This window comes from Mytilus californianus, unplaced genomic scaffold (assembly GCF_021869535.1).
Source record: "Mytilus californianus isolate M0D057914Y unplaced genomic scaffold, xbMytCali1.0.p SCAF_5, whole genome shotgun sequence".
NCBI classification, from domain to species: domain Eukaryota; kingdom Metazoa; phylum Mollusca; class Bivalvia; order Mytilida; family Mytilidae; genus Mytilus; species Mytilus californianus.
The window spans coordinates 118980418-119006525 of NW_026262701.1; the positions used below are offsets into that span (position 1 = coordinate 118980418).

At 33.3% G+C, this 26108-nt stretch overlaps 2 protein-coding genes across 11 annotated transcripts in view; one reads left to right on the plus strand and one right to left on the minus strand.

The window, feature by feature from the left end:
- The window catches only part of LOC127700851 (beta-secretase 1-like), a 50901-nt gene extending 34577 nt beyond the window's left edge, over positions 1-16324 (minus strand). For both annotated transcript variants that reach the window (XR_007981739.1, XM_052204546.1), the window contains exons 1-5: positions 16204-16324; positions 7117-7386; positions 6254-6342; positions 5305-5518; positions 924-1058 (exon numbers count right to left, since the gene is read on the minus strand). Coding sequence is in view for 1 of the 2 variants with exons in the window: in XM_052204546.1 (XP_052060506.1) it covers positions 924-1058; positions 5305-5518; positions 6254-6342; positions 7117-7317 (639 nt within the window). In the remaining variant the exon portion in view is untranslated. The remainder of the gene's footprint in view (positions 1-923; positions 1059-5304; positions 5519-6253; positions 6343-7116; positions 7387-16203) is intronic.
- Positions 16325-16469: 145 nt separating this feature from the next.
- LOC127700861 (uncharacterized) overlaps positions 16470-26108 on the plus strand; it is a 97844-nt gene continuing 88205 nt past the window's right edge. For all 9 annotated transcript variants that reach the window (XM_052204551.1, XM_052204557.1, XM_052204552.1 and 6 more), the window contains exons 1-8: positions 16470-16560; positions 19793-19898; positions 20234-20403; positions 20772-20959; positions 21399-21524; positions 22283-22504; positions 25116-25264; positions 25776-25887. In XM_052204551.1, coding sequence (XP_052060511.1) covers positions 19801-19898; positions 20234-20403; positions 20772-20959; positions 21399-21524; positions 22283-22504; positions 25116-25264; positions 25776-25887 — 1065 coding nt within the window. In that variant the 5' untranslated portion in view covers positions 16470-16560; positions 19793-19800. The remainder of the gene's footprint in view (positions 16561-19792; positions 19899-20233; positions 20404-20771; positions 20960-21398; positions 21525-22282; positions 22505-25115; positions 25265-25775; positions 25888-26108) is intronic.

Sequence of the window (26108 nt, forward strand, 5' to 3'; positions counted from 1 at the left end):
ATAGTTCCTTTTATTTAGTAAAAACAAAATCTTCTTGTCTGCAAGATTGTAAATTCGTAACTTCCGGGTCCATTTCCTGTCAGAAAAACATTGAAAATATCCGATTGTGCATGATTTTGAACAAAATGACCTGAATATTCTTATCCGATTTGCCGATATATTCTTATATCCGATATTCGATTACACGATAAAATTAACATTAAACATATAGGGAAGGGTTTGGTGTTTTGAAATAATATTACAATAGCCGATATATTCGTTTAGCCGATATCCGATTAGGTGGAGTCTACTGTAGTATCTGAGATATGGACTTGACCACCAAAACTTAACCTTGTTCACTGATCCATGAAATGAGGTCAAGGTCAAGCGAAAACTGTCCGACGGGCATGAGGACCTTGATAGGTACGCACATACCAAATATAGTTATCCTATTACTCATAATAAGAGAGAAATTAACATTACAAAAAATCACAACTTTTTTTTCAAGTAGTCACTGAACCATGAAAATGAGGTCAAGGACAATGGACATGTGACAGACGGAAACTTCGTAACATAAGGCATCTATATACAAAGTATGAATCATCCAGGTCTTCCACCTTCTAAAATATAAAGCTTTTAAGAAGTTAGCTAATGCTCCCGCAGCCGGATCACTATCCATATGTCGAGCTTTCTGCGACAAAAGTCGCAGGCTCGACAAAAATGATTTGGTCTATGCATACTCAAATAATTGTCTAGAAACCAAATATTTTCATATTTTTATATTATCAAGGGACATAATTCTTGAATAACAAAAGTGAAATCAGTCAAACTCAATCTTAATCAACATTTTATAAATTTCAAATGATTTGATGAAGGCTTAATGAAGTTATTGTGTGGAAACCATTTCTCCTCATAATGCAAATGTATATATATATATTACTTACCAATGTTCCTCCCATTTCTAAATCTGACATCTGATCTTGTTTGTAGACCAATCCACAAAGCTGTAAACTGAAGACATTATCCAATCCAGCTGTACTCACTAGTGAATCAAAGAATGGTGTCACTGATTTGTCAGGCTATAAATCGAAACAAACTTTTTTAAACCTTCATGAAATATCAAAGTATTTACAGCTATTTACACAAACAGATAAAAATATAATTAAAAAGGGCTATATTTGTTTTTCATTTATTGTTTTGTACCAGTTAGTTTTCAGGCCATTAGTTTTCTCATTTGAATGGTTTTACATTTGTCATTTTGGGGCCTTCTATAGCTTACTATGCAGTATTTTTCTTTCATTATTGAAGGCTGTACAATGACCTATAGTTGATAACTTCTATGTCATTTGGTCTCTTGTGGAGAGTTGTCTCATTGGCAATCATATCACATCTTCTTATTTTTAGGCAGTTAAGCTGCCTTATGCGAGCACCCTAGATTTGTGTTCTATCCAATAAATGCTGAAATACGTGCCATTGTTATTATCTAGCTGGCTATTATGTTATTTATAACTAATTGGACATTTTTTTAATACTTTTATTTCTGGAATACAAAAAATATGACCAGAAAAAACCTTAAATGATCGTCGAACTACCCAAAACATTTGAAGTTGCACATAGGAAGTAGTGCTCAATAGAAATCCGTACGTAGTTTATTATCCCCTGTGCTTTTGGCTACGATGTCAAAGAACAATTGTATGAAATATTTCATCGCCGAAAATCGGTAATCACAAGTCGTTTATATTTCCCAAATGGCAAAATGCGCAGGAATATTGTTCATGTACAACAAATCTCTATAATAGAGGAAATAAAGTAATATAAGTGGGCGGTAATTTTTAACTTATCTTGCCAAATAAGGTTGTTGATATTTTATGAATGAAACGGATGCGGAAATCGACATTGATGGGATGTTTTAAGTAATGTGGACAACTCGTCCCCGAGACAAGTCGGACCGAATCCACTCAAACCGTCTAAGAAGACAACTTTGACCGTTTGTCAGATTTACTTAGGGTTTCATAAAATATTAGACTAACATGTCTAGCGGAGCCATTAATCTTTTGTTTGTGCATTGGGGTATATTTAGGGGTATTTGGAGGGGCCTGAAGAAGGGAGGGATTTACTATAGAACCCTATGGGATTTTATTTTTTTAAATTTTAAATTTTCAAATGAATATTTCTCAAAAACAGTAAGTGATAGACACATGCAGTCTTCAGTAATGAGAACAGGACAATAAAAAAAAATCAACCAAAATATAGGGTGAGTCCCTGGGGGTCATTCCAACCCCCTTCAATTTGAAAATGTACTTTTATCTTGTAAACCATCGACATCCCCACCCCTAAACAATATATATACTTATATGGGACAATAAAAGAAATCAAATGAAAATAATTTGGAGGAGTCCCGGGTGTCGTCCTTACCCCTCCTATTGGAGAACTTGGAAATGGTCCAAATCCCCACCCCTAAACCATATATATTCATGTATGGGACAATAAAACAAATCAAATGAAATATAGGGGGAGTCCCTGGGGTCACCCCAACCCCTCCTGTTTGAGAACTTGGAAATGGTTGAGATCCCCACCCCTAAACCATATACATTCATGTATGGGACAATAAAACAAATCAAATAAAATATAGGGGGAGTCCCTGGGGACACCCACCCCCTCCTGTTTAAGAACTTATAAACAGTCAATATGCCCACCCCTAAACCATATATATTCATGTATGGGACAATATAACAAATCAAATGAAATATATGGGGAGTTCCTCGGGTCACCCCACCCCCTCCTGTTTGAGAACTTGGAAATGGTCGAGATCCCCACCCCTAAACCATATATATTTAAGTCTCCCAAATAAGGTTTGGAGACTTATTGTTTTTGCTCAGTTCTTATTATTTTTATTATTCTTCTTCTTCTTTTTCTTTTTCTTGAAAACTTGTAAACGGTCGAGATCCCCACCCCTAAACCATATATATTCTTGTATGGGACAATAAAAACAAATCAAATGAAATATAGGGGAGTCCAGGGGGGTCACCCGCACCCCCATTCTTTTTGACAACTTGTAAACGGTCATGATACCCACCCCGAAACCATATATTTTCTTGTATGGGACAATAAAACAAATCAAATGAAATAAAAGGCGAGCCCCCTGGTGTCACCCCCCACCCCCTCCTGTTTGAGAACTTGTAAACGGTTGAGATCCCCACACCTAAATCATATATATTCTTGTATGGGACAATAAAACAAATCAAATGAAATATAGGGGAAGTCCACGGGGGTCACCCCCACCCCCTTTTTTTTTGAAAACTTGTAAACGGTCGAGATCCCCACCCCTAAACCATATATATTCTTGTATGGGACAAAAAAAAATCATATGAAATAAAGGCGAGTCCCCCTGGGGATCACCCCCCCCCCCCCCCCCCCCCCCCCCCCCCCCTATATTCTTACCCCACCCCCTTCAATTTGAGAATGTGCTTTTATCTTGTAAACGGTCGAGATCACCACCCCTAAACCATATATATTCCTGTTCGTCATTTCAAGAAGATTTGAATGACATACAGGGTTAATCCATAGGCGTCACTTATGCATATCACAAACCAATTTGTACTGGACTTTGCCCAATGTCAGGTGACCATGGGAATGACGAATTATTGGAGCTTTGTTTGGGAGACTTCGTAACAGCATCCTGTTACAATTATTTCTTGTCATGTATTGGACAATAAAACAAATCAAATGAAATATAGGGGGAGTCCATGGGGACACCCCACCCCCCTCTTGTTTGAGAAACAGTCAAGATCCCCACCCCTAAACCATATATATTCATGTATGGGACAATATAACAAATCAAATGAAATATTTTGGGAGTCCCTGGGGTCACCCCACCCCCTCCTGTTTGAGATATTGGAAATGGTAGAGATCCCCACCCCTAAACCATATGTATTCATGTATGGGACAATATAAAAAATCAAATGAAATATAGGGGGAGTCCCTGGGGTCACCCCACCCCTCCTGTTTGAGAACTTGTAAACGGTCGAGATACCCACACCTAAACCATATTTATTCCTGTTCATCATTTCAAAAAGATTTGAATGACATACAGCGTCAATCTCCTAGGTGTCACATATGCATATCACTTTACTAGACCAAACCAATATGAACTGGACTTTGCCCAATGTCAGGAGACCATAGGAATGATGAATTATGGGGGCTTTGTTTGGGAGACTTCGTAACGGCATCCTGTTACAATTATTTCTTGTTTATTATAAAATTTTATTGATGCAAAAAATGAGTCTAGGTTAATTGAATTTACTTTAACTATTAATAAATTATTTCTGGGCCTATAATAATTTTCATTTGTGGCTCATTTTAAAGAAAACATATAAATCTTTCAAGCAGTGTAAAGCCCGAGAATGTTTGACCAACTGTTTTATAATCACCTGTCATTTTATTCCAAACTTGGTATGAAGTAACATCATACATATGGGGGTGAAGATGGGGGTCATTTACATTGATATATGAGTTGCTTTTGAAAACCTTGATGAAATATTAATTAATTTGCCTTAATAATCAATTCATTAAATGAACATAAATGTACAATATACGAATGTTTAATGTTTGTTCTTTCAAATCTTGAAAAAAAAATTGAAGCAACACTGCCACAGTTTTCATAATTACGTTTGCCTTGGTTTTTGGTTAACTGCCTACAGCGCTTACAGTGCTTTGATTATATAAGTCTTAAGTCCGATACTTTATCAGTGTTTGTCTTCAATTGTACCTTATTGTTTTGTACTGTAAATTCAGAAATTATTGCGAGGTTTTTATTAATGCGAATAATGCAACTAGATGAGTATCGCAATAATAAGAACTCGCATTTTGATAACTAAAACATAGATCTGTATGTAGATTTTTCTGAAATCGCAATAATTAAACTCGCATTCTTGTCAATTTTTGAAAAATCGCAATAATAAATGCACGCAATAATTTCTGAATTTACAGTATATCATTTATGGAATTCAGTGTTAATGACAGATCTTTCAAAGTCAAGACTTTTTAGACATTATATAAACCCTGTTGACTATGGTATTTCTTCAATCAAGATAGTGTAATTTTCAAACTTTAATAATGCAAGGTCTACCGATGGAAAATGTCAATTGCAATGTTCTGATTGGATTAGGTGGGAAATTGGGAAATTACATGACATAAATTCAATCAACCAGAACATTGTAATTGACATTTTCCATGTGGTTTATCAAAATCCATCGTACTGGTCAAAACAGAATTAGAGAAATATATATATGTATTTTTAACAGTGTGCCTACAATAAAATCTTACCCTAGATATTTCAGCATATGCAAGCCCTAATATTCCTTGCCAGTTAGAACCATTGATGAAGAAGTTACTGGACTCTGTAATAAAGGCTATGTTGGATCTAGAACTAACATTCAAAGACTTGGTTTTAACTAAATCTGTACCTAGTACACCTTTCCAGTTACCCTGGGTGTAAGGGACATATATCATTGTCCCTACTTCTTTATAAGATGATGATCTGAAAAAATACATGGAACAAACTGGAAAAAAAATCAAGTACTATATCAATACAATGTATTGTGTATATTTTTATTCAGTGTCTCCGTCAAGGATTTGGTAAGCTGATGAAATAATTTCAAGAGGCTTTGGCCTTTCAAAATATACAATGGACCAAATACTTTTTCCAGACCGTTCAAATCTAAACAACTTGTGGATTTTATTTTGATAATTGCAAAAGAAAGGTTGTAGTCAGGCCATAATCTTGCCAGCGAAATGACGATTTAAGTCGCCAAAGAATTTTGAAAATCGCTAAATCTCGCCAGCCGACTGACTTCATGGCGAAGTCAAATCGCTATGAAAATCAGTAAAAATCCTCTTATATAACATTCAAAACTATTGTAGTAACTGATAGTATAAAACAGGTTCTGTGTAATAAAATAAACTCTTCAAGTACAGTTCTGATGATAGACCATCTGTTTCATATGAGAATTTCTGTGAATAAAATTAATTTTTTTACCAAAAAGTTCTGCTCTAGTCATATCACATTCAATATCTCTATCATTGGATATTATCAATGATTTGTTTTCCTATTTTCTCTGGCTTGTCAGCTTATTTATGCATCCATAGTTTTTTTTTCCCAAATTATTTTAACTTTCATCTAAGAAATACACATTTAACAGTTACACTTAAAGGCTATACATCCCACAGATGACTACCTAGTATCCTGACATTATTTATAATAAATGTGTTTTACCCATTTCTCATAAAGTAGTAATCTAAATCTGGATTAGGTGAGGCTGCCACAGCAAAATTACTGCTCCCTGTGTCTATTAGGACATTTATCTAAAAATACAAATATTACATTTATCTCAAATTAAATAATTTATGTATTGTTATACAAAACTATACAGGCATATTACATAACAATCAATCTAAAACATATCTTTCAGAATTATTACGTGAGAATTAACTTTGAAATTAAGATTTCCATCTGTTTAAAGTAAAACTTTTAGCAAGAGTTATTTCCCATGTGGGCAAAATTGCTACAGTAGCATTGTGTAGCATATATTCACACTTTGAACATATATTTTGTTCTATTGAAACCCCAGACCATACATGTATGGTAAACAGTGGTTTTTATCTTATTATATTTATATCTACATGTATTTCTAAAACTTTGGTTGTTTGTCTATGAATCAATCACTGAATGACTAATATTGATTTTCTGTATCAATACAGTGTACATGGAATTCCATTTTTAAAAACAGTTCTTTTATATTTTCTCATTACTTTTAATTCTTATAATTCATATATAGACCATACATGTATATTATGTGCAAGAATTTAATCAACAGTCCAGATGACTTATTCTTTTTCGTGCATATTCTCTTTAACTACATTATCACGAAAATCAATTCCAAATTACAGTCATGTTAAACTAATTCAACTCCTATCATTTTCTTCAATACTTAAAAATTTTTGTACATAATTATGTCATTCATGCAAAAAACAACCTGCATGAAACCAGTACATTATTTTAAGTTTAAGTATCAAAAGTTGCAGATGATTGTACATTAGCAGAATTTGTCTATTCAGCATAACTAGATAAAAATTTACCTTTTGAGGAGGTGTTCCTATATCGACCTCTATATAATATCCTTGGCCAGGTTTTCCTCTCAAATTGTGTCTTTGATTAGCAAAGTCCAAAGTTTCAACACAAAAGACATGGCAAACCAGCAAAAAGAGAAATGAAGATGATAACCATTTCTTCTTAGATGGTAACTTTCTCTTTACATGAATAAAAAACTCAACACCCATCTCTTTTCTGACATGTGTATGTATAGATGTTTTGAAACTCAAAAATAGGATACAAACTCCATTGGAAGCCTGAAATTCATAAAAATAAATCATAAATGAATCATTTCAGTGTGATGATTCATGCTTTTAATGATTAAGGAGAAGGATCACTCATGTAATGTGAATTTTGTTTAAGTTTCATCTTTCTTGTCTGAAACATTCACTTACTCCTCAGTATGTAAAAAGTTAGTTTTTTTAAATGCACAAGGTGGTTTGAATGAGAATGTTGATACAACCCACAAGTTTTATATCACTTATTATCTGGTAGTTTCTCATTCACTTGACCTTCTTATGCAGTTCAATACAATATCATAATTCTTATATGATTTGCATATTTGGAAATACGTTAATATGATTGGTTGAGAAGGCTTCTGGTAGCGGTTTTTGAAGTGAATTATTTTTGGATAAACGATGTTGACGTTACTACTTTTATATATATTCACATGCCAGGCAAATCGAATGAACAAAAATACAATAACGTGTGATAGACGTTACGAATGGGGAAAACAAATTCTTTATCTGCGATTTTAAAGAATTAAAACTTTTATTTGTTTGTGAGTGAATTGGTCAAATTTATACACCAACAAATTCCTTTTAAAAGATGTTTTAATCCTATAATAAATAAATTTGAAAGGACTTAGGCACAGAATAAACAATAAATAGGTGCAGATCATTAAGCAATAAAAATGACTTACTGAAATGTAAAAATTATGTGGAAATGTTTAATTCCAAATTAAGAAAAGTTTTACAATCAAACTAACTATATGGAAAGATGAAAATAATCTGAGAAATACATCAAGTGTTACTGGTAAAGATAAGAGTCATTAATATTTTATAATGTACAATTTTGTATTATTAAGTGTGATTACATCTAATGGGCTCTATTATTTTTCTACATGATATTTTAAGGCTGATTTTACAATATCAGTACTCTATCTAGAATTCTGAAAAAGGATACTTCTCCTTCCTGGAAAGAAAAGGAGATTGCTAAGCATGCTATATTTGTTTTTTTTGTGTATTAATTTTTTAAATAAATCAGGCCATTGGTTTTTTGGTTTGAATAGTTTTAAATTTTGTCATTTCATGGCCTTTTGTAGTTTACTATATTGTATGGGATTTGCTCATTATTGAAGGCCGTACATGTATACAGTAACCTAAAGTTAATCACATCTACTTTATTTGGTCTCTGTTGGAAAGTTGTCTCATTGGCTATCATAGTATGATACAGCATCTTATTAATAACATTTTTATATAAAGACATGCTGAGAATGTTCTATTGATTCAGTTGTACATTTTTTGCACTTTCGGAAGAAAAATAAATCAGTTATTTTTACTGAAATGAATGTGAACATCTAAACAGCTGCTGACATTGATAATGTTGAAATAGATTGAACAAGAAAACTACTATGAATATTTATCTAATTCTTAACAATCCATACAAAATTTAAATCAGGCCAGACATCATCCTTGTGTTTAAATTGTCAGATGCAATTTATCATAATACAAATATTATATAAGATATATATTTTGTGTGATTAATATATAGATTAATAACAACAGTGATTATGTTTTTTATCCTCCTTCCAGGGGTGGCACATTAAGAATGTGGCATGGTAAACATTTATATCATCACTCAACTGTCTCCTAATCTGGGACAATGGTGTAACAGCACAACATAAATATTTTTTAAAATCAGTTTGAAAGGGATTGACTCATAAGTTTGGTACTTTAAGCAAAACAATCAGAAAGACAAATGTCACAAAGTACTGACCTAAGAGTATTAGCAGTTACTAAATGCCCAATTTCAAATAATATGTGAATCATGATTTTCCAGACTAAAATATCAATAACTATGGCTGTTTTATTATCAAAATTTCCAGAGATGTCACAAAATGGAATTTATTATTTCCTGTGGCAAAAAAATATGACCGCTGGCGATATTTCTGGTGCCACTATTTTCCACGTCAAAAATCGAATGCAGTTAAATTTAGATGTCTGCAATAAAATGTGTGCCAATAATCCCCTTTACAGTTATATTTATTTATGGCATTCATTTCAATTGATTAATAAACAATTTGACAAATTATCTGACCCTCTAGAAACAAATTATCTGACCATCTAGAAACAAATTATCTGACCCTCTAGAAACAAATTATCTGACCCTCTAGAAACAGCAGAAATTAGTTACCAATAACTCAAATAATGTTTTTGTTTAATTTTGTAGACTTTAAATAATAACAAAATAGTGATTAGAACAAATAACCTTGATGTTTAATAAATTTTAAAAACAAAATTAATAGTTTTGTAGTTTCTTAGAGGAGCATTAGCTGTCAAATTCATGTTCACCGATTGGACTCAAACTCTCATATTTGATTTATAACATACTAAAATGTATATTCAAATTACAAAAAGTATAAAATAAACCATTAACAATGCATGGACTCGATAATCATGATATGTATTAGCTTTCAGTGTGTATTTTAGTCTAGACTCCATTTAAATAACTATTGAGATGACCTCTGAACTTCAGAGTCTGAAGACTGCCAACAGTCATATAACCCCATATAAACATATATAGAAGGAGAGCATGTGCAAGTGGATTTTTCTAGTTCTGTTTAATTTCATATTATAGATTAAAAAAATATGATAATCATGGTTTTTACCTGTATAAGAATGATTTTTGTGGTTCGAATCCGTCAACCAAATGGTTCACCCTTGTTTTACTTTCAATGTTGACATTCTTTTCATTATAGGTTGCACTTTGTAAATACAGCTGTTTCACAAACCACTCCTCTTTTGGGGAGTAATTTAATATTCATAGATATTTTGTTTTGTTTACCTACTGGTTCCCGGATATGATCTTTATGTTCCATCTTGTAGAGACATAACTTGGGATTTTTACCAGTATAAATACATATGGATAGCGGCTAAATTGAATTCTGAGGAAGACCCAAAGAGAAAGAAGGGTTAGTACAGAATTTTAGTATAAGTTTAAACTCTTAGAAGTTCGGGTCATATAAATGTTGAAAATATGCCGCACAGCCCTATATTTTGACCTTTGAAAAAAATAGTAGTGTATATGAGCTTTCTATTCTAGGATATAATTTTTTACGAAAATTCATAGTAAAAGTGGTACAGTTTTAGCTGTAAAAGGAGTTCCTACAGGAAATTGCATTGTCTATATTTACAGGAGTACAACCTTTAATAGCTGAACACGCCATGTACATGTATAACCCATCTCCAGCTAAGGGGTTAAATAGACGGCTACATGAATACTGTTTCAATGAGATTAAATTATTGACTTGCAAGTTAATAATACATCAGCGATAATTTTGAGCTTATTTTGACAAATTTGGGCCAAAGTAACTGCTTATAAGGTAATATTATTTCAAAATTTCACTTCTATTAGTCAGTCAGGGGTACTACTTGTACAAGTAATCTTTACTTACTAGAAGAAGTAAAAAAAATATACTTATATAAGTTAATTAAAATGTTTGAATAATCTCCCCTTAATTTTCTCAAAAAATTCACTTGTATAAGTAAATTTTTTTTACAATCTCACAAAAATTCTCAAGTTTTGAGATATAAAAACATGCCTTTTATGATTTTTCCCAGGTTAGCTCATAATTTTTTATTAGAGTTCAATGTTTCATCTCATTAATTCAAAAAAGAAACTGATTGCGCAAAGATCTTAAGTATGGGCAAGGCCTTCAAAATTTGCTCCTTGGGGGCTTGTAAATGAGCAGTGTTCTGAAGATAACAGACAAACGAGATTTTCATTGCCCATGAAATTACACTTAAATGATAAGTTAAAACATCTGTAAAGGACAGACAATTTAAAATTCTATTAGAGCAAAGAAGTCCTAAGAATTCAAGAAAAGAAGATAGGATGACTTTTTCACTTATACATGTATAAGTAAAACAAGTATTCTGAGAGTATTGCATGGCAATACATAGTCCCCTACCGGTTAAAAATTAATTGTACTGGAACAAAATGCTAACTTGATCTATAACTTGTCATGGTGTAAACTATATAACAAATATCAAGTCAATATCTTCAAGCATGATGAAAAAAAGAGCGGAAAACTGATAATTTAAGTGAATTTTCTAAGTCCAAGGACCATAACTCTGCAAAAAATAATCAAACCGAAACAAAATTCAAACTTGGTCTGTAACTTGTCATGATAAAACTATATACTAATTATCAAATCAATATCTTCAAGCATGACGAAAAAAAGTGTGGAAAACTGATTATTTGAGTGAATTTTCTAAGTCCAAGGACCATAACTCTGCACAAAATCATCAGACCGGAACAAAATTCGAACTTGATCTATAACTTGTCATGATAAAACAATGTACCAATTATTAAATCAATATCTTCATGAATGACGAAAAAAATGGCAGAAAACTGAATATTTGAGTGAATTTTCCAAGTCCAAGGACCATAACTCTGCACAAAATTATCAGACCGGAACAAAATTCGAACTTGATCTGTAACTCATGATAAAACAATGTACCAATTATTAAATCAATATCTTCATGAATGACGAAAATAAAATGCTCCGCTGGGGCGCAGCTTGATACGACCGTAAAGGTCGAACCCTGAACAGTTGGGGCAAGTATGGACACAACATTCAAGCTTGATACAGCACTGAATTTGGATTGTAATTAAATATTTGACACAGCATAGGTTTCTGACACAGAATGAAAGTGGTCTAAGAACTTAAAAAATTTTAATTTACCTATTCAAACCATATCATGATTATTTGCTTTTATATATAAATCAGAAATAACCAATTTAAAACGGAAAATTCTAAAGAAAAAAAAGGATAAAAAAATCCCCCCCCCCCAAATTTTTTGAACCCCCTTATGATGCATCACCCCCAAACTCAATCCCAGCCTTCCCTTTGTGGTATGGTACCTTGCAGTACAATTTCAGAGAGATCCATACACTTGAACACAAGTTATTGTCTGGAAACTAGAAAAATGCTTGTTTTTTTGGCCCCTTTTTGGCCCCAAATTCCTAAACATTTAGAGCAATTACCCCAAACTCAAACCCAGCTTTTCCCTTTGTGATATGGAACCTTGCAGTACAATTTCATAATGATCCATACACTTACACACAAGTTATTGTCCTGATACTAGAAAAATGCTTGTTTTTTTTGCCCTTTTATGGCCCCTAATTCCAAAAATTTTGAGGGAATTACCCCAAAAAACAATCCCAGCCTTCCCTTTGTGGTATGGTACCTTGCAGTACAATTTCAGAGAGATCCATACACTTGACACAAGTTATTGTCTGGAAACTAGAAAAATGCTTATTTTTGGCCCCCTTTTTGGCCCCTTCTTCCAAAGCTTTTTGGTCAATTACCCCCAAACTCATTTCCAGCTTTCCCTTTGTGATATGGAACCTTGTAGTACAATTTCATAAAGATCCATACTCTTACACACAAGTTATTGTCATGAAACTAGAAAAATGCTTGTTTTTTGCCCCTTTTTGGCCCCTAATTCCTAAAATTTGAATGTAATTACCCCCAAAATCAATCCCAGCATTTCCTTTGTGATATGGAACCTTGTGATACAATGTCAGAGAGATCCATACACTAACACACAAGTTATTGTAATGAAACTAGAAAATGCTTGTTTTTTGCCCCTAATTCCTAAAATTCCAAGGACCATAACTCTGCACAAATTTATCAGACCTGAAAAAAATTCGAACTTGATCTGTAACTTGTCATGATAAAACAATATACCAAATATCAAATCAATATCTTCAAGCATGAAGAAAACTAGAGGCTCTAAAGAGCCTGTGTCGCTCACCTTGGTCTATGTGCATATTAAACAAAGGACACAGATGGATTCATGACAGAATTGTGTTTTGGTGATGGTGATGTGTTTGTAGATCTTACTTTACTGAACATTCTTGATGCTTACAATTATCCCTATCTATAATGAACTTGGCCCAGTAGTTTCAGTGGAAATTATTTTGTAAAAATTTACAAAATTTATGAAAATTGTTAAAAATTGATTATAAAGGGCAATAACTCCTTAAGGGGTCAATTGACCATTTTGGTCATGTTTGACTTATTTGTAGGTCTTACTTTGCTGTACATTATTGCTGTTTACAGTTTATCTCTATCTATAATAATATTCAAGATAATAACCAAAACCTGAAAAAATTTCTAAAAAATACTAGTTCAGGGGCAGCAACCCAACAACAGGTTGCCTGAATGGTATGAAAATTTAAGGGCAGATAGATCTTGACCTAATGAACAATTTTGTTTTTGAAAGATTTGCTCGAAATGCTTTGGGTTTAGATATATGAGCCAAAAACTGCATTTTACCCTATGTACTATTATTAGCCATGTCGGCCATCTTGGTTCGCGGGCGGGGTCATCAGACACAATTTTTAAACTACATACCCTAATGATGATTGTTTACAACTTTGGTTAAATTCATCTTAGAAGTTTCAGAGGAGAAGATTTTTGTAAAAGATAACAAAAATTTACGAAAAATTGTTAAAAATTGACTATAAAAGGGCAATAACTCCTTAAGGGGTCAACTGACCATTTTGGTCATGTTGACTTATTTGTAGAATTTACTTTGCTGAACATTATTGCTGTTTACAGTTTATCTCTATCTATAATAATATTCAAGATAATAACCAAATACGGCAAAATTTCCTTAAAATTACTAATTTAGAGGCAGCAACCTAACAACGGGTTGTCCGATTTATCTGAAAATTTCAGGGCAGATAGATCTTGACCTGATAAACATTTTTAATCCAGATTTGCTCTCAATGCTTTGGTTTCAGAGATATAAGCCAAAATCTACATTTTACCCCTCTGTTCTATTTTTAGCCATGTCGGCCATCTTGGTTGGTTGGCCGGGTCGACGGACACATTTTTTAAACTAAATACCCTAATGATGATTGTGGCCAAGTTTGGTTAAATTTGGCCCAGTAGTTTCAGAGGAGAAGATTTTTGTAAAAGTTTACGGACGACGGACGCCAAGTGATGAGAAAAGCTCACTTGGCCCTTTGGGCCAGGTGAGCTAAAAAGTGTGCAAAACTGATTTGCCGGACTGACAGAAGGACAGAGAGACAGACAGACAGACGGACAGAGTGCAAACCTAAAGTCCCCTTCAACTTCGTCGGTAGGGGACTAAAAATCTGAATATCTAAGGGACATAAGCCAATTTTTTTTTTACCAAGTATCCTACAAATTTACTTATATAAGTATATTAATATTACTTCTTCAAGTAAATAAAAATTACTTGTACAAGTGGTACCCCTGACTGTTAGTACTTGAAACAAAAAGAATCGTATTTTAATTTTTGTCTTTATTGTAGCTAATGCCCCTTTGAAATTTAAGTTAAAGGTGTCATTACAGTTTTGATTTTTATTTGTTTTTACAGCATCTTAAAAATACCTAGCTGTCAATACTTCTGTTAATGTTTACTTGTGTGTGTGCTAACCCATAGCTCTGATATTTAAGTTACTACAGAGGTATCTTCTGTTGGATCTGAATAGCTGACCAGTGAGATAGTTGCCAATTGAAATACTGTTCCGGTGCTCTTATGATCCTCTTTATATTTAAAAATAAGATGTGGTATGATGACAAATGAGACAACTCTCCATCAGATACCAAATGACATATAAGTTAACAGCTATAGGTCAATGTACGGCCTTCAACCATGAGCAAAACCCATACCACATAGTCAGCTATAAAAGGCCCCAAAATGACAAATGTATAACAATTCAAACCAGAAAACTAACAGCCTGATTTATTTACAAAACAATGAACGAATAAAAAAATATGATATACAGCAATAAACGACAACCACTGAATTACAGGCTCCTGACTTGGGACATGCACATACAGAATGTCATTTATGTGGCGAGGTTTAACTAGTTTTCTGCTACTCACTGTTGAAGACTGTACAGTGACCTATATAATACCATATCTTCTTATTTTTATATCATAAATATTTATAGGGAATATCAGGGCTCACACTACTTCAGAATCATAGGAAGAAGTGACTTCTGATAGGGAAAAGTGGTGAGTCTTTGTCTCAGTTTATGTCTTAAATTTTCATTTATAGTTGCAGCAGCACAATTATATCTTTTTCCCACTTGTCAGAAACTACCAACTAAATATCTTGCAAGATTAAAAGATTTTTTCTTTTTCCAATCAAAAAGGTAAGAAATTATCATTTATCAATTAAAAACCAATGAGGATAACTATTCTGTTGATGATATTTATTGTTTTTCATTAATGTGTGTGGAATGCATATTTTTCACTTTGATTTCATTATTCTTCTGTCAGCTGAGCTATTCATGTGTCTGTAGTTGTTATCATAAAAATGCCGATTTTGGTCAGTTGGTTCACATCCGATTAAAAGTGTGTGTTTGATCTTTTATTGTAAATAGACATTACATGTACCAGCACCTACGCACACACAAGTATTGAGTACTCATAAATGAGTTTAATTACTATATCGAAGAAGAAGATACTTCTGTCATGAACTCCTGGGCGACTAGATGTCACTTTTGACTGTAGGGGAAAAACAAAGTAAAGGAAGGGAAAGCAACTTCTTCCCACCAGTCATCCGATAGTGTGAACCCTTGAATAAAGAATGTAACTTAAAAATCTAAAATATAAAAGCTCTACAGAGCTTATGTTGTATTGTTATATGTATAACCGACTTTAAATAAATCTTTTATGCTTTTTATTTATGCTTATGCTTAAAGTCAAAACAATAAATTATCAGAATCCCCCCTTTTCCACCCAGACACTTAGGATATGAATACGACTATCATTAACTCAAACAATGAGCTGTGGTTAGGACCTGTTATACTGCTCTCCAGTTGAAATGTCGAGTTTTCTGATACCAAGAAGAAAAGGATTTAGGTTGAAAATTATCTGAAGATCGAAGATCGAACAACCACCTGTTGACATTTCCACTTCCGGTGACTTCAAAACAAAACAAAAAATTACAAAAGTAAACCGTTTTTGTATTTTTACCGTCATTTTTAAATACTTAGATAGTGTTTGATGGTATTTTTAAGAATTTTTAAAATAAATGTTATGCAAATTAAAAAATCTGACTAGCAACACAAACAATATGGCCGACAACGTGTGAACGCTAGGTGGATAAGTTGTAAAACAGAGATTTTTCTGAATTAATGGAGCTGCTTCTATAAAGGTTATGATTTGTTTGAAAACAATGAGTCAAACTGAATATTTTGATCAATTATTTTGAAAACAAATGTTGCAAACTCATAGGTGTTATGTACACATGCCATCCTCAACTTTACTTATGCCTTTTTATGGAGGTTCTTCCCCTGACTAAGTAGATATATAAATGCCCGCAATTAGCTGCACTAGTTGACATCTTCTTTAGCTAAGTTAGTATAGCTGTGGCTTACTCCATATAGTACTCGTGTTCTATTTCTGTCTGGTAGCTGTTGTCAGTGTTGATTCTGATGTTCCTCAGGGCACATTATATATTTAATCCGAATAATTCAGTCCCTCCCCGTGATCGACTCTCCCACTCGCAAGGGCCTGAACTCTATATACGATAAAAACGTGTCACGAATCCAGGATTTTGATTGGTGCTCTCTGTGAGAGAGAGCCAATCATTTAATATCTTAATGTTTTCGAGATAGATAAATCCAGAGCTAATTCCGAATGATTATTTGACGATTTTTTATTGACTAGGCCTTCAGGCGTTAATGTAGCCATCGTAGATCAGTGGAATATAACGACTGAATTATTCGGGTTATTATATATTAGGCCCAACTTTATTTTTGTTATTTATATTATAAACGGCTTACCTGAGCATGTCTCCTGTAAGGTTCCTCTTTTTGCTGACGACTGTTTACTTTATAAAACATCAAATAATAATATGAGGCAGGCACTACCTGTGAAAGAGGGGGAAGTCCTTATTAATTATTTTTTTAATTCAAACATATTTTAACTTCAAAATCTGTTCAAAAAGAAATGGAAATATTGTAACGTTTCCGATTTTGGTCCTGTTGTTAGGGATATTAGTTGTGACGTCATTTAAGTTATGAAGTCATTTTCAATGTAAACAAAGAAACACTATCATCAGGTAACGTTTTTTCATATCAAAGAATTATTAAAAATGAAATTGTTATTGTGCTCCTTCCTATATTTTACTAGACTGATAAATATATATTTTTCTCAAAGTCTCCTGACAAATGAGACCGGAAGAAAAAGATTTCTGTGCAAATGTGGGAAAAATAAAAAAGTGAAAATAAAAAGTTAACGATTTTGAGTTCATTAGTAGATTGATTTTTTTTTTTTAATTGATTTTTCTACTGTAATTGGGGACTTTGTCCCAATATAAATGAGTCTCAAGCACTCCTAAAAGATCTATCCAACCTTGAAAACTGGGAATCTGAATTGTAGATGAAATTTAATCCTGCAAAATGCTATGTCATAAATATTTCTAAAAAGTCAAAACCTTATATTTCAATATAAATTACAGAATCATGTACTTGAATCTGTCAAGGAAAGCAAGTACCTAGGTGTTACAATAAGCAACGATCTTGATTGGGGCCCCATATTAATAATATATCTTCAAAGGCAAATAAAACTCTAGGATTTTTACGTAGAAACATGAAAAACTGCACTATGATCGGACGCACAAGTAACCTTATGTACACATCAGTTGTGCGTCTGATCGTCGAGTACTGCTCACCAGTTTGGGATCCCTACAAACAAATTAACCAAATTGAGCAGATTCAGCGTAAGGCAGAAAGATATGTGTTAAATGATTACAATGATAGATCACCAGGAGCTGTCACTGGTATGATAAACAATCTTAAATGCCTAAAATGGGAAAAACTTACAATCCCGCAGAACAAAAGCAAAGCTTGTTTTGCTTTATAAGATTAATGGGGGGGGGGGTTGAAGTCACAAATGATGTCCTGACACAATCGGACAGGCGTACTAGAGGACAACATAAGTTCCGGCATATATATACAAGTAAAGACTATTTTAAGTCTTCTTTTTTCCCAAGCACTATTGCAGTTTGGAATGATCTCCCAGAGGCAATCTGCATGTCACCCTCCCTAGAATCCTTCAAAGGTGGTATCTCCACCTTAACATTTGGAGGATCCTGTCTGGCTAATTAACTATTGTATTTAAGCCACTGTACATAATGATTGATTACCAAATATCAACTCAATCAACTCAATAAAAAAGTTGCTAACACTATCGATCGCAATGATAGATACAATTGATCACAAATAACATTGTTGAATTGTTCAATTTTAAATCAATCGTTATAAACTTGTGTCTGAAACAGAAGAAGAGACAGTTGACTGAATTGATCAACTCTTAAACAATTATAATGATTGAATACAATTGATCATGACCCTTGAAAACTACATGAGACAGTTGATTAAATTGATCAACTCTTATAAACAATTGGAATTTAATCAATTTGAAGAATAAATAGTTGATTGAATAGATTAAGTGAATTGATAACATACTATTAAAGTAAAAATCCTACAACAATATTCAGTTGAATTGGATTGACTAAACATTAGATAGTAATTTAGGTAAAAAATCTGTTCAATCGATTGTTGCATACCGTACATGTGTTACATTTGGAGCTCAAACTTAAAAACAGAGTAATGGAGTTCAGCTAGGGTTGAATAATATTATTATAAAAATATGAGGCAGTGAGCTCCCGAGGATTATATTTGTTATGAATTTTATTTTTATTGTTTTGAGAACAGCAGACTTGTTCCTGTATTGTTATGAAATACAGTTTATGGTCAAGTTCAGGAAAGATCTATCTAGATTCGATTTAATAATGTTTACAATTACCTTGAAAATATATTTGCTTTAAATAATAAAGAATTCTTTAACTATACTGCAGAAATTTACCCAATGAACATTACTTTAAATACTCTTATATAAACAGCAATAATTATCCTTTTCTAGATTTTGATATTTCAGTTAACAGAAACTCGATACAAAAGACAAATGAGAAGATTTTTCTTTCCCTATTGTTAATTTTACTTTTCCCAATTGTTAATTTTACTTTTTTAGACAGTGATGTTCCTTTTGTCTCTTCTTACAGTGTGTATATTTCCCAACTTGTTTGGATGCCCATGTCTATAGTGATGTTATTTATTTCAATGAATGTAATCTACATGTATGTATAACTGGTAAATTATTAAGTCAGGGATTTTGTTCCCACAAATTACTTAAAACTTTTACTAAATTCTTTCATAGATACAAAGATTGGGTTTGGAAGTTAGTTAGTTTGTAGGATTCTTATTACAAACAGGATATCACATCCTAATTGAAACCCCTGTATTATCTTTGTCATGACATTATTGTGTTATGATAACTTTCATATTGAAAAAAAATATAAAATCGCTTTTTTTTTATTGCAGACTTAAAAATGGATGAAAGACTGAAATGGTTAGAAGTGAGGATTAATTCCTCGCTTCGTCCACGGAATGAAGACCTCAAAAATATGTTCCTCAATGACGAGAACAGGTATATTGTTATATATTGTTTATTCTCATTCCTTTTGGTCTGTCTTCGAAACCTTTATACAGAATATACTGTAAAGGATAATAATGCTATTATTTCTGAGTTTTAGCAAATTTGATATTTTAACTCAGAAAACAAGGTTTGGGGTGAATATTTGGATCTCAATTGGTTGCTTACATATCTTGTAAGCATTTAACTTCTCTTTGATGATAATTTAATGTCAACTTATTTATCAAAGAAACTAGTGTTTAAGTAATTCTTTAAATATAGTTATAGATGCCTGCTTTGATCGAAATTAAAACTCGTGATATCTTTGATATTGTTTTTTTCTTTTGCAGACTAGCCTTTTATGAATTTATCAACAATGAGGATGTAAGATGTTTGTATGTGTTCAATAGACCCCCCAAACAGATTGTAGCCTCACTTATACCACCACATGAGATGAAATACAAGTCAATATTCTTCTTAAAATGTAATGCTGGTACAAAATTGACCAAAGAAAATATTGGTAAGTACGACAATGTCTGTTGAATTATAAACCTTTGAGAAAAAGGTACATTTGAAACTCCCTTCTAGCCTGAGGAAATAATAAAACAACATCAATTGTTTGATTATTGGCTATTGATGATGTAAGATTAATTAAAAGTTGTTTTTTAGGGGTATATTACATGCACTCTACAAAACCAAACAAGGCAGTTAAAATTGGTTTGAAGCTTCAACTTATCTCAATCATTAACTCTACTTGAAAATAAGTTAGGAGTTTGACAATATTGCAGTTGATTTGTGATTGATTGCTCTTGTATGTGTCAATTTTTAAGTAAAAATGAAAAAAAACTTTCATGTAAAATTATGGAAAACACACATTTTATCTTTCAGGGAAGGAAGTGTTTTATTTGGACTGTACAAACATTCCATTAGAACATTTGGAGCTAATTATTAGAGAGGTTTATCTCCCTTTGTTGTGCACCAATCAACAAAATCTTACCACTACAGGAGGAGATAAAGTTATGGATGTCTTACATCGTTTGATGTCAGTTGTGGAAGTCTCACAAGGACATGCAGAGGTCAGTGAAAATATTCTGTCATAAACTCAGAACCTCTTCAAATTTGCATATATATATAAAATGGATTGTCACATGATAAAAAATAAAGCACAACATTTTCAGAAATTGTAAAAAGATGATTCCAACTTTTTAAATATGCTTAAATAAATTTTTTGAATCTTAAATATATTCTTGTTTATGTTAAAGTTCACAACTAATGGGTAATGAAAATTCTAATTTGCATGGTTTTGCCTGGGTATTTTGGGGGAAGAAGAACCCTCAGTTTTGGGGGAATTTTAAATTATGTTTCCATGAGATCTGACTTGGAATTCTATGACAAGAATTAAGAAAAAAATATGTTTTTTTGTCATTTTGAATGGGATTGCTGGACATTTTATAAAACATTTATTCTTAGTTACAAAATGTTAATTATTTTTAAAGAAGTGTTTTATTTTTTAAGGGAAGGATAATACTAAGTTTACCATCTATAGAGGTACTAGCTGAAGCTGCAGCAGCTGTAAACAGGAGAGGTGCTGTATTACATGTCCTAGAAACCACTGTGTTAGCTTGGATTAAACAGATTAAGGTAATAAGACAAAGCTGGCTGGTCTGGTAAGTCCATCTGTTGCCAGATAAATGCAATTACAACACTTGAGGGTATATCAACTGATTTGATTGAAGATATATAAAAAACTCACTTTTGACAATTCTGCCTGATCATACACAAGATAAAAGTGATACAATGGGACTAATATAAAGATTAAAAAAGATTTTAAAATAAAAGTCATCCTACAGTTCTCTCAAAAGAGTTTTTATAACACTAGATAATCAGTGCCTTATAATTAAGAGGCGGATGGGGCTAAAATATTTCCTGTATCGTTGCTTATTTCTTCCATTTGGCTTCTAGAGGGAGAATTTTCCTGATGCTCTCAAAGTTTTTAAACTGTTGTTTGTCTCTAATATTATTTAATTGATTGATGGATTGATTGATGGCTGCTTAACACCCTAAGGACAAATATAAAATGTGTATTCAGGATGATCACTCTTAAGTATGAACTGACTAGTCTGTGCTGTTACTCTGAAAAACCACACGTTTGACCAAGAAGTGGCAAATACCAGCTTTAAAGTCTTTGATTTGACCTAGCCAGGGATCAAACCTACAACCAATTGAACTTGAGGCTAGCATGGTTACCATGAAACCACCAAGGTCATTGAAATAGTTGAGAACAGGCCCATTATAAAAAATTTGATAATCCTTAAGAAAATCATTACTCATATTTTTGAAGTGATTTTTTCTCGAATAATTCTGAACAGTAATTAAGATTTACAGTTTATTTTATTTAGGGTGTACTACGTCATGATCCAGTCACTGACTTGTTTGGCCACTTTGGACCAGAGCCAGGACCTTTAGATGAGATTAAAATGTGGGAACGTCAGTTAGGAAGACTACATTCCATTCTTAAACAGTTAGAATCACCAGTAGCTAAAGATATTCTACAGAACTTAGACTCAGCACAGAGCCAGTACTCAAGTTCGTTCAACCATGTCAGAAGAGACGTGAACAAGGTAGGAGAAGAATCAATAAATTATACAAGTTTATTAGCCACATTATAAGGATTTCATTTTGTAGATCATCTTTGGTATTCAACTATTACAATCTGTTTTCTTTACCCTAACACCAGTAAAGAAAATAACCTTTAGCTATCCAAGATGGTTACAAATTTGACCATCTGAATATCAGCATAATAGAAGTTGCTATTATTTGTTAAGTAACTATTTCATAGATTTCACTGTGGACCAAACATTGTTAAATGGTTTACATGTATCTTTAATTCAATTAAATTTACAAATGTCAAGTTGGTAGTGAATTATCTCAAATTCTAAATTCTCAAATTACACAAATCAGCTTCTAGCAATAGGAGACTCATATTCTAATTCTTTATAGTTTGAGTATTAGTGTGACAATTCTTTTCATTATAGAAAGTACCAATGCTTCATTTTGAGTAAGTTTCTACACAAAATAGTCCATGTGTGATGACAGCTATCAATTAGTCATCTTTAAAAAGTGTATTGTCTAAGAAAAATGTTAACGTGTAACAGAATCTATAATTATGTATTCAATATATACTTAAATCCTTCTTTTAAACACTAGTAATTTCAAGTTCTATTTGTTAATTAAGTCTCCCAAACGAAGTTTGGGAAGACTTATTGTTTTTGCTCAGTTCTTATTATTATTATTATTCTTCTTCTTCTTCTTCTTCTTCTTCTTCTTCCGCCGCTTTTAAATTTGAACTTGTCCGCACCCGTTCTCCAAAACCGCTTGTCAGATTAACTTAGGGTTTCAGAATATGTTAGACTAACATGTCTAGTGGTGCAATCAGGGTTTTGTTTGTGCAATGGGGTTAATAAAAGGGTACTTTGAGGGGCAAAAAGAAAAGAGGGTTTTACTATAGAACCCTATGGGATTTTATTTTTTAAAATTTTCAAATGATTATAAATTGAAAACCGTTTGTGATAGACACAATCTTTTTAATTGAAAATGATCTAAATGATAAAGCCCATTAAATGAAATACAAGGTTAGTCCCCAGGGGTCACCCCCACCCCCTGCCATTTAAGAAAGTTCTAATACCTTGTAAGTGGTCAAGATCCCCACCCCTAAACCATATATATTCTGGTTTGTCATGCTAAGATGGTTTGAATGATATACAGGGTTAGTCCCCAGGGGTCATCCCGACCCCCTGCCATTTGAGAAAGTTCTAATATCTTGTAAATGGCCGAGATCCCCACCCCTAAACCATATATATTCTGGTTTGTCATGATAAAGCACATCAAATGAAATACAGGGTTAGTCCCCAGGAGTCACCCCCACCCCCTGCCATTTAAGAAAGTTCTAATATCTTGTAAGTGGTCAAGATCCCCACCCCTAAACCATATATATTCTGGTTTGTCATGCTAAGATGGTTTGAATGATATACAGGGTTAGTCCCCAGGGGTCATCCCGACCCCCTGCCATTTTAGAAAGTTCTAATATCTTGTAAATGGTCGAGATCCCCACCCCTAAACCATATATATTCTGGTTTGTCATGATAAAGCACATCAAATGAAATACAGGGTTAGTCCCCATGGGTCACCCCCCACCCCCTGCCATTTTGTAAGTGGTCAAGATCCCCACCCCTAAACCATATATATTCTGGTTTGTCATGCTAAGATGGTTTGAATGATATACAGGGTTAGTCCCCAGGGGTCATCCCGACCCCCTGCCATTTGAGAAAGTTCTAACATCTTGTAAATGGTCGAGATCCCCACCCCTAAACCATATATATTCTGGTTTGTCATGATAAAGCACATCAAATGAAATACAGGGTTAGTCCCCAGGAGTCACCCCCACCCCCTGCCATTTAAGAAAGTTCTAATATCTTGTAAGTGGTCAAGATCCCCACCCCTAAACCATATATATTCTGGTTTGTCATGCTAAGATGGTTTGAATGATATACAGGGTTAGTCCCCAGGGGTCATCCCGACCCCCTGCCATTTTAGAAAGTTCTAATATCTTGTAAGTGGTCAAGATCCCCACCCTTAAACCATATATATTCTGGTTTGTCATGCTAAGATGGTTTGAATGATATACAGGGTTAGTCCCCAGGGGTCATCCGGACCCCCTGCCATTTGAGAAAGTTCTAATATCTTGTAAATGGTCGAGATCCCCACCTCTAAACCATATATATTCCTATTTGTCATGTGTTGAACATTTGAATGACGTATATGGTCAGTCCCCAGGGGTTCCCCCACCCCCAATGTTCTAATATCTTGTAAATGGTTGAGATCCCCACCCCTAAACCATATATATTCCTGTTCGTCATGTAATGAACATTTGAATGACGTATAGGGCCAGTCCCCAGGGGTTCCTCCCCACCCCCAATGTTCTAGTATCTTGTAAATGGTCGAGATCCCCACCCCTAAACCATATATATTCTGGTTTGTCATGCCAAGATGATTTGAATGATATACAAGGTTAGTCCCCAGGCATCACTAATGCATATAACTTGACTGGACCAAACCAATTTTCACTGGACGTTGCCCAATGTCAGGCGACCCTGGGAATTACGAATTATGGGAGCTTCGTTTGGGAGACTTCGTAACAGCATCCTGTTACAATCATTTCTTGTTAATATTTAGGCAGTACAAGAAACCAATAGAACCCTGAAATTTCTTACAACCATGAGGTGGTTATTTGAAGACTTCCATGACACCATGGATCCTAAACACATGCTGGAACTGTTCAAACCCATGATGCAAGTTTTATTCCTTGTATGGCAACATTCAGTGTAAGTAATCTTTATTCTTCATGATTCCCTTTGAATAGCAGAATTTCAGAATCTTGATAACAGTCCGAAAACATTTAAACAACACACAACTTTTCAGACTCTTTAGTTATCATTTGCAGGGAATAGGAACTAACTATTGAACTATAGCAAAGGATATGGGGTATCCATCCATGAACTATACATTCTTTACTCAAATGTAGAGGAGTAACAGGTCAAAATTTTCATCCTTGTCATTGACAAGTAGAAAACAGAAATATAAAGTTAATAGTCATTTTTCGTCTTTTAAAATATTTTCACATAGGACTACAGCTAGGTAGGATGCAATTTTTTATTTGTATTTTTAGGAGATGTGATAGATTTATCTGCATTTGTTTGATTTAAAAAAAACTTGACTTAATTTTCCGTTTATTGGGTTTATGATGCTATTTTATAAAGCTTAATATATGCTTACAGCAATAACAATAAATAAAAAGTTTTAACCAACTTTACATTTATGATTATTTATCTGCAGATATTATCATCAGATGGATAAATTTCACAACTTATTGAGACTGTTATCCAATGAAGTGGTACACAGAGCTATATCATTAGTGGGAGAAAATATACTGAGAGAACCATTACAGGTAGATTATCATATATTATTGAATGTCAAATTGAAACTCTGTCACTATCATGAATCGTTGTTCAATAAGATATTTATACCTTCACCAAGAACATATAAAATAAGTAGATGTGGTATGATTGCCAATGAGAAAACTTTCCACCAGAGACCAAATGATGTAGCAGTAAGCAACAACAAACATGCTTTGAGTGATTTGCATATGTTTAATGAACATACATCTCT